Source organism: Notechis scutatus, chromosome 13 (genome assembly GCF_049901735.1).
Source record: "Notechis scutatus isolate UNSWTSFEM ecotype Mainland chromosome 13, rNotScu1.2, whole genome shotgun sequence".
NCBI classification, from domain to species: Eukaryota; Metazoa; Chordata; class Lepidosauria; order Squamata; family Elapidae; genus Notechis; species Notechis scutatus.
Genome location: NC_142021.1, coordinates 2241373 through 2251625, shown reverse-complemented (window position 1 = coordinate 2251625; position 10253 = coordinate 2241373). Strand labels below are relative to the sequence as shown.

At 45.7% G+C, this 10253-nt stretch overlaps 1 protein-coding gene across 1 annotated transcript; it reads right to left on the bottom strand.

The window, feature by feature from the left end:
* Positions 1-630: 630 nt before the first annotated feature.
* TMED2 (transmembrane p24 trafficking protein 2) lies at positions 631-9413 on the bottom strand. Its single transcript, XM_026686999.2, is given in 5 exon segments — positions 631-2432; positions 3607-3714; positions 6532-6724; positions 9133-9161; positions 9164-9413. Coding segments are annotated over 5 exon segments (603 nt in total). The 5' UTR covers positions 9312-9413; the 3' UTR covers positions 631-2307.
* Between the last annotated feature and the right edge of the window lie 840 nt (positions 9414-10253).

The following is a 10253-nucleotide window of genomic DNA, read 5'->3' as shown; positions in this document are numbered from 1 at the left end:
GAATTTCTACTTCGACCACCACCACCCCCGCCCCCCTCTGGTCAAACAGGAGGCCCGAGACTATTGTGGACCACCGTCCACGTCTCTTCTTTAAAATCTCCAGAGATGAAAAGCCACTTTTGGGACTCCACAACTCTTGGAGGACCAGTCTTCTCATGTTTCATGGCGGAGTTGCTACTTTTAATAGTCCTAGTTAGGAAACTAGGGCGCTTGGGAGCAGCTGCCTAGTCTCGGGGTGCAGGGAAGACTTCTCACCCCCTCTAAGAAATGCCAAATATTTGCACCCTCAAAACTTCCAAGGAACCTTTATGATGGAAAAAGACAAAGGCACGATTTCTCGCAAAAGGAGATCATATTCTAAGGACAACCTTTGGAACATGTCCCCAATACTTTCTGTATTGTGTGTATTTCCCTAAAATTATGCTGGTTTGGTTTCGGTTGGTTTAAATACCAACTTAATAGGTCCCATTGACTTGTAACCATCATATAATCCTCCAGATGCTTGTCTCCCCGCCCCATCACACACCTATTTGAAATAACTTGCCCCTTTAAGGTAAAAATAAAAACATACCCCCCAAAAATAATAATACTGATTGTTGAAAATGTAAGATAAGCATCAGGCTAACCCACTTTTTTTTTTAAAGAAGGTATTTATTTAATTGAATCTGGGCAAATTTCAAACATTTTGAAATGTACATTTTCTACGCTGAACTCCACTGATCTTATATTAGGATTGGCATACGATGAGTTGGCGAAGAAGTGTTCCTTACGTCTCCACCTCTGGCTGAAAAGATTACTGGAACCAGGAAAACTTGTAACGAATTTTAATTAAATTAAATTTGGTACAAAACTCTTTTCTGCAGTACTGACAGAATTCTCCCCACCCTCCCCTTTGAAAAGAACCCACTCCCACCCCACTCCCCCAAATTATAACCAATATACATCAGTCCAATATACATCAGCCACCACATAATCCAAGACCAGGCCCACCCCAATAGATAGACGTGGTGATTGTTAATTCCATCATCTGAATAAGTAAGAAGAATGAAAGAAAGAAAGAAAAAACACCTCAATTCTATAAAAAAAACTTATGTCGATGCGTGAAAAGAGAACAAGCAGAAAATAAAAGAGGACAGCCAAATTCGGAGCAACGACGCCTTTCTTGAGAGAGGTTCCTGCGCCTTGAAGAGCAGGGCAGAGTGGAAAAGCTGGAGAGAAAATTTATGGAATTGCAGTCGTAACATGAACTTTAAAATGTGCACCAGTTCAGTTGCAAATAGCCTCTCGGGAAAGATTCAGCAACAAAGAAAAGGGATGGTTTTTCCGTTTCATTTCTCTTGGTGAAGGGAAAAAAAAATCATTCCCCATCCGAGGCTGCCAGGACCAAGTAGCTCAGGCTGCAGAGTACTGTAGAAATCTTCTCCCTCACTCCTCTCAAAAGTTGTGAGATCAGAAAGCAGGGACGTGTTCCTGCCCTAGCGCTACAGAAAGGAGTAGCTTTGGAAGGATCAGCAGAGAGAGAGGAAGATGCTAGCCTTAACCCAAATCCCCCAACAACAATTGCCAGCTCCAAGGTTTGAAAACAAAGGCCATAGGGAACAGGGCTCTCCTTGCTTCTCTAACTTAAATCTCAAGGAACAAATCGGTGGAACCACCATAAAGATATTGGGGATTTTACAAGACGTCACTTAAGCCGTGGCTTAACAGCACCTATTCCTAGTTTTGTGTATGTCTGAATAGTACCGTCTTCATTTCTTCCTCGGCATAGTGCCTTTTGGGGGAAGCACTGCTAGGATGGGAGTACACCATAACTGTTCTCTAGTGAAAGTAGAGGTGAAACCCATTGATTTAGTTAGAGAATCTCCCCCATATTGTGAAAAAGCCCTGTACCATTTCTCCTAGACAAAATGTCAGCAATTGGCTACAAAACAACCCCCGAGAAGCCAAAAGAAAGAGAGAGGGGGGAAAAAACACCCAAGAATTAAGAAGAGCAAGGGTACTGTTTTCCAACTAACGTCTGTCAATTTTGGTTCAACTCCTTTTGGCTTGTGAGAAAAAAAATCGTCCAATTTCAGAAAAATAACTCACGGCAGGTTATCGCCTCATATCAAAACAAAAAGAAAACAACAACCACCATCAAAACCCAAAGAAACCCAGAATTAAGCTAAGAAAACATTAAACTTAAAAAGTTTTATAGTTCAGGATGCGGGGATAAAGGAAACTACGTGATTTTTGCAATAAAGTTGTTTGGTAAAAGAGTGAACAGAGTCTGGGATCACCAGAATAGGGGCTGGGAGCCAAGTTTGATTAAACCACTCTCCGGACTTCAAAAAACCTCTTCAGGTAGTAGATCTGTCCCAGTGTCATGGCAACTAGTACAAGGGCTTCGAAGAACGACCAGAGGACCACTCTGCTATTTGTGTTGTCGTTAACTGGAGAAGAAACCAAGAAGAAAACACAAAATTAGCACATGAAAACTACAGAACTACATAACTTCAGGAACGCCTCCTATCTAAGCCTCGCGTACTGAGCTCATCGATGGAGTCTCTACTCCATGTCTAGGAATCTTCTGGGGGAGGGAGGAAAGGGAGAACCAGCCATACAGGTATTTCTACAAAGCTTGCAAACCCAGCCGAGAAAGGATTTGGAACACCTAGCAAGTTTCTGCTACCATTGAAGATCTGAAGTATTTTTTTAGATTTTTATTCCCCTTTTATTACTTTATAAATAATTCAAGGCGGCAAAGAGATCTAATACTCCCTCCTCTCCCAGATGACAACAATCCTGTGAGATGGGCTTGGATGAGAAAAAGTGACTGGACCCAAACCATCCATTTGGCAGTTCGAATCTCACCAGGCTCAAGGTTGACTCAGCATTCCACCCTTCCAATGGAAGGTAAAACGAGGAGCCAAATTGTTGAGAGCTGACTCTATACGCTGCTTAAGAGGCCTGTAAAGCACTGTAAAGCGGTATGTAAGTCTAAATGCTATTTGCTATTACTATCTGGCTTTCATGGCTAACACGGGACTACAACTCTCCGTCTCCTAGTGACTGGCCCAAAGTTATCCAATGGGCTTTCATGATTAAGGTGGGACTAGAACTCACTGTCTCCTAGTGATTGGCCCAAAGTCACCCCGTCAATTTTCAGGTGTAAGGCAGGACTGGAACTCAACATCTCCTGTTTTCTAGCACTTTAAGCATTACATTAAACCGGCTGGAGAATTCTGGGAGTTGAAGTCCACAAATCTTTAAAGTTGCCAAGTTTGGAGACCTCTGCATTAAACTGTCTCGAGTACCTTAAGTCTTCCTGTTGCTGTGGTTAATCAAAACCCACACTGACCACTCCCATCCACTGCAATTACCCAGTCTCCTCCTCCTCCTCCTCCTCCTCCTCCTCCTCCTCTCAGAACACCACTTCCCTTTTGCTAGTCGTTGCAAGATCAGGTTTCTTCTCTTCCTCTTCTGCCAGCCTGCTTGCTCACCTGCCTGGAAAGTTGTTGTTGCCAAGGCTAACAGACCAATTGTTGAATACAAAAATGGATGGGGGGGGGGGAACCCCACTCCACTAGAAAAACAGAACCGCAAGCCAAACGAAGGCTAACTTACTTGCTCGATGTACTCTTTCGCGAACTTCCATGTATTCCTGTTCATGCTTGACAGCTGTCATGGCCACTGCTAATTCGTTAATCATCTCTTCTAGCTTGTTCTGGTGAGCTGCAGAAGAATTACACAACCTCACACCTGTGCCACAGATACTACAATCCAGCTGCAATTAGGAAGCAATCCGACATGTCCACAGCCAGCAAAGTATATGAGCGCAGAACCTCTTAAAATAAAGCACAAAAGCATGCTAGATAGTTCATTCTAAATCCCATCTAATCTGTATACCAGAGGTCTTCAAACTTGACAGCTTTAAGACTTGGGGACTTCAACTCCCAGAATTCCTCCTCCTCCAGTCATGTTAGCTCAGGAATTCTGGGAGTTGAAGTCCAAAAGTCTTAAACTTGTCAAGTTTGAAGGCCCTTGCTGTATACTGTTCAATGAGGGCAACTGTTAAGGGACAGAAACAGCATTCCAAAGAGTCTCTCCCCCTTCACACAAGACCCTTATCTCTGTTATTTCAGGCGCTGGCATGGATTAATTTGCAATGTTCTGTTACCACAAAAAGGAGGAATTATTCCCAGATAGGAAGAAAACCAGACGGAACCGTAAACGAGGAACCGCCAAAGAACATCAAGGCCAAGACAATTGTGTAAGCGAAAGGGTGCGTTATTAGTAGAATTGGTTTTACGGTGACTTCGAAACATGCTAGCACTCACAGGCGCATGTTCCTCAGCTCAAGGCCGCTTTGGCAGGGAACATTCCAGCTCACCACTTCCCTTATCAGAGGGCAGTCAGTTAAAGAACCACCGCAAAGCCCGTGCAGGATTATTGAGTTTGGAAAGAGGCCTGACTTGCCGTCTAAACCTTTGTAGGAAATCCAGAGCACAACAGGTTGATAGCGGGGAAGGAACAATGATGAAAGAACCAGGGAAGGAGAAGGAGGAAAAAATAAATAAACTTTTGGCATAGAATTTGCAACTAATTCGCCTCGAATCTGCTGGTCTCCAATACTAGCGTCCGAAGATAGCAGGAAGCAGGGGAAAAGGGACCGAGATATTTTAAAACTAAAGATGAAGATTGAGGCCTGAACAGAAAAAGAAGCTTCAGAATGGAGAATGGAAGATGGATAAAGGAGCCTCACATTTTTTCAGGGGGGTTGCTAGGCTGCAAGCCACCATAATCCCTAGCAGTAGCTGCTCTTCGGGACAAGATCAGAGCCAAGTACAGGCAACCCTTGACTTACAACTGTTCATTTAGTGACCATTAGAAATTGCAATGGCACTGAAGAAAAAAAAAAGGACTGTTTTTCACACCGATGACCCTTGCAGCCTCTCCCTGGTCATGTGATCAAAACTCAGATGCTTGTCCACTGACTCATAGTTACAACAATTCAGTGTCCAGAGGTCATATGATCTCCTTTTTGCGACCTTCGCACAAGTCAATGGGGGAAAACCAGATTCACTTAACAACCGGGTTACTAAGTGGACAACAGGGATTCCCTCAACAGCCGTGGCAAGGAAGTTGGTAAAACGGGGCAAAACTCAAGTTAACATCTGTCTCGCTTAACAACGGAAACAGTGGGTTCAGTTGTGGTTGTTTCCTTATGAGAGAAATATAGCTTGGGGTTTTTTTTAGTCCAAGGAAGGCTCTGGAACTACAGAGCCTGTTATCTCCATTGGAGAACAAACACCTGTTTGCTTTGAGATGAAAGGGATAAACATCACGAAGTGCTTCTTTTGGTATACAACCCTCGGGCCTTTCTATCTGACAGCCCCATGACCATCGATATATTAGCCGGGAGCCTCTTATCCCGTCACACCAAGCTTCGTAAGGCTGTTAACAGATTAGGAGAAGCAAATCAGAGGGATTAACAGAGCTTCTTCAGAGAAAAACACCTACCATCCCAGGTATCTCCGCCACCTAAAGGAAAACAAAAGAGGTGAGCAGGAGGGGGAGTTAAAAGGAAAGACGCTGCCCCTCAACAACGGGGACAATTGTAGCACGGCCCTCTTTCCGACAGACATAAAAAAGGAGTTGCCAACTCTTAGGACTGGCCATCCCAGGGGATGAACAGCTTCTCCCAAAAGGAAAGTGTGGGGACATCACGGGAGGGGCCCCATCGTGTCCTCTGAGAATCAATATCATTTATCAGTACAAATGATACTCCATGCACAATAGAGAAATGAAGACGTGCTTTGCCTCAGTGTGGAACAAAAGGGTTGGATCCCATTTTCTAATCCCATTTCTCTGATCGAAAGGCAAAAGAGTTGGCAACCACAGAATAGTTTGTGGTAAAGAGGACGGGAAATCTAAGAAAGTACTTAGAACTGGAACAGTAGAGAGCGAGTACCTAGAAAAAAAGGATATTCAGTCTTATAATTTAGGAAAAAAGGTCTATCAAGGACTGGTAATAGATAGGAAAGAGCTGGGGTAAGTTTAAGAGGCTGAAATAAGGTTGAAGGAGGTAAGGCTGGGGTAAGCATAGCCATAGAAACAGCACCATGAAGGCCACATAAAGAGATAAAGACCATGTGACACAAAACTTCCATCCAGCGTTAAGAGCAATTTTTTCAGTCTGGCACCCCTTTCCTATATAGCCATTCATCCTTTCTGGAGTTTCGAAGAGACAAAAGTTGACATACCTAGAGTGGAAAGGATGTTTGGATGGCTTAGGTCTGCCGAAAATGCACAAAAATGAAATATAAACAAGATCCACCACATTGGAGACCGCCCCAAAATTACTTGGAATGTTCAAATGACCAATCCTTCCCCTGGAAAAATTCCATTATCGTATAGAGAGAAGTCGTGATGCTGTTTTCCGAACATTTGAATCCCAAAAGAGAACAGGCTTAGAATTTATGAAACACATAATGTCAGGGAGGAGTAAATGCGGCAAGCAGGGAAATTTGTGGGAGCATCTGGCCTCACCTTCTGTCTCCATGTCCTGTCCCTTAGGAGCTTCCCCAATGTCAATAGTGAACATCACTATCTTTGGAGTCATGGTGGACATTTTGTTGCTGAAGCAGAACTTATACGTTCCGTCCATGTGAGCTGCGAAGGTGTATTTTCCACTGGATTCTCTGTCGCCTTTGTGAATGCCTTTGTTATCAGGGCCTGTGATCTGAAAGCAAGGAGGAAGGGGAACGGTTATTCTTCAATGCATCCAAAGTGAAATGAAGCTTATCTATGGAACTCATATGCAAAACGTGGCAAGGGTGAAATAATACAGTGTATATTTCAACAATTATTTCAAAGACAGCTAATAAGGTAGTGGCAAAGATGTTTGGCTACAAGACTGTGAGTTTTATTGTCTCTCCAAACCTGCACACTGTCTGAGTGACTTTGGATCAACAACCTGCTTCACAGGGCTGTAGGAAAAGCAACTTAAGAGAGAAGCAACTTAGAACTAAGGAGAAATTTCCAGACAGTGAAAACAATTAATCAGTGGAACTGCTTGCCTCCAGAAGTTGTAAATGCTCCAACACTGTAAGTTTTTAAAAAGATGTTGGATAACCATTTGTCTGAAGTGGTGTAGGGTTTCCTGCCTGGGCAGGGGGTTGGACTAGAAGACCTCCAAGGTCCCTTACAACTTGCTGTTCTATTCTAAAACTACAGGTAGGAACATTAAGGGCCGTGCATAAGCTCACCATTGTGGCTACCGTCCCTGTCCTATTGCCCCCATTTATTCGTACCTATTTCCTGTATTCTTACTCATGTTTATACTTATACCTATTATCTTGTAAGTGATTGACAAATCAAAATAAATAAAATAAATAAACATGAGGTATGTATGCTGCCTTAAATTGACAGAAAAAAAGCCAAATTAAAAACATAATATATAACCAATCCAGCAGATGGCATTCAGTACTGCTCAGATATTAAATTCCAAAATGAATTTCAGGGTATAAAAATGTAGTATTTGTTCTTACTGGATCTTACCAAAATCTAATTAGGCATCTAGTTTCTGCAGTAGCCAATCAGAGTGTTAGAACACAACTTACAACAAAACTTTATTATAGTCAAGAGGCTTAGTAGCAATCCAAACACTAAAAGAACAGTACAACGATCCCTCACAACTATGTGTCACAACTATGTGTCGTTTTATGTCAGGTTAACCAGGAAACACTATCAACCTTACACCTGTCTTAACTAATTAATGATTTTCTGGGTAGCTCCAAAGAACAATTATTTACATTTTTTTAAAGAGTCCAACAAGTTCATACAGGGCCACTGCAGTTGTCTAATCTTTTCTAAATACACACACCCAACAAAGCTAACCACAGACGATCCTCCCAGAGTTTCCTATCACACACAACCAACAACGCCAACTTTTCTGTTATAAATTCAAAGTTTGAGATGACAAATTATTGTTTGGTTGTCACACATGACTGCCTGGTGCCACCTCATCCCTCCTTCCTCACAATTACTTCGAATTCGTTTTTGTTCTTCTCAGGCCTTCTGCTCTTCACCACTACGTCCAAGTAAGGCTACTACTGGTAGCAAGTACAGATGGTTCTCGACTTTCGTTCAGCGACCATTCCAAGTTATAACGGCACCGAAAAAAGGGACTCATGACCGTTTTTCCCACTTCTGGCCGTTGCTGCATCCCCACAGTCACGTGATCAAAATACATGGCATTTGCCGACTGGTTCGTATTTATAATGGTGTCCCGGAGTTACGTGATCCCCTTCTTAGAAGCCAAGTCAACGGGAAAGCCAGATTCACTTCACAACTGAGTTGTTTTGACTTAACAGCTGCGATTCACTTACCAACTACGGCAAGAAAGGTCGTAAAACGGGGGGAAACTCACTTAACAACCATCTCGCTTAGCCATTTGGGGTCCCGATTCTGGCTGTAAGTCGAGGACTGCCTGTGTCCATGCATTAAATGTACATGTGGCTCTTACTCCAGGAGCTTCCCTTTCTCAGAAGCCAGGAAAAGATTTCATCGCTTCGGCTGCCCTTATAGGCAGCCCTGCAAGTCCGCCCAAAGCGTTGAACCTCCAGCCGACGAGGCAGTCTACCTTAGCCCCCCAAAATATGAACCTCCTCGGGCCTCCTTTCCTGCTTCTGAACGTGGGGGCGATGAGAAGGTAAGGCCGTAAGACGGGGGGGACTCGCTTAACAACCATCTTGCTTAGCTATTTGGGGTCCCAATTCTGGTCATAAGTCGAGACCATTTGTATCAATGCATTAAGCATACGTGTGGCTCTACCCCGAGGGGCTTCAGAAGGCCAAGCCGGGGGGAATTCACCGCCTCTTCTAAGCATCCCGAGGCATTTCCCAGAGTGGAACCTCCAGCTGACGAGGTACTCTACCCCAGTACCCCCAAAATATGAACCTCCTCGGGCCTCCTTTCCCCCTCGAGGCACCTCTAAGCCTCCCAGCTTGCCAGGGGGCAGATCTGGGGGGAGGCCGGCATTCTGCACGTGCTCAGAGGCGCCCTGGCCTTCCCACAGCCCAGCAGCCCGGGTTTCCTCCCCCCGCCCACACACACACAAGCACACGCCCCGCCGGCCCCGGGACTCGCCTCGACGTCGATGTCGAGGAAGCCTCCTCGGCCACCTCGAAGATGAGCCCCATTTTGGTGCCGGAGGGGACCCGCTCGAGGAAGCACTCCTCGGCGTGCGCGTCGATGCTGACGAAGTAGCCGGCCGCCGGGGCCCAGAGCGCGGCCAGCAGCGCCAGCACGGCCCGCACGGGCGACATGGCGGCGGCGGGGGAGCGAGCGAGGCGGCCCACGCGACGGACGGAGAGCGAGGACGAGGCGAGCCGGGGCCGCAAGAGAACAGGTAGGCCACGGAGGGAGAGAGAGAGAAAGAGAGAGGGGGGGGGCAGAGGAGGGCACGCTTCCGGCCCAGACCACGCCCCTTCCGGTGCACGGGGCCGCTCCTCATAGGCCCGGGACGGGCCCCGATGCCACGTACAGTCTGGAAAGCAGCGACGCTAGGCTGGGGAAAGGGGCGGAGGAAAGAAGAGCGGGGCGGGGCCGGGAGGAGTGAGGCGAACGCTGATTGGAGGAGGAGAACTGAACGGGCTATAGGGAAGAGACGTGGGTGGAGTGGTTAAGGACGGTGGCCGCGTGAGGCCAATCCGCGGATCCGTAGTGTACGTGGAAGGGGGAAATACGACTCCCGCGACGGCGGCTCAGAGGGGACATTTCCGACGCGTTTGAGAAAGGGAGGGAGGTTGGGAGGCACAATCGCAGCTGAATTTGGGGTTGGGAGGGTGGGGGGATATATTTTGCGGGGGGCTTGTTTTGCTGGAAAGACGTACAGGAAGCAAGTGCGGGTTATTCAGAGGCAATTTTTTTTTCAAGCAAGCAGGCGCTTTAGACAGGACGGACTACAAAGCCCATTATTTATTTATTTATTTATTTATTTATTTATTTATTTGATTTGCCAATTGTTTACAAGATAATAAGTATAAGTGTATACATAGTTGTGAATACATGAAATGGGTACATATAAGAAAAATAAAAGAATAAGAGAAACAATAGGACAGGGACGGTAGGCACGTTGACCGGCTGCGGCTCTGGGGGGTGGGGTCCTGCAGAGTCTCCCCATAATTGGGGCTCCTTGGGAGTCTGTTGGACTCCAAACCCCATCACTCTGGGCTGGGGGTGTGGATGATGGGCATTTGAGTCCAACG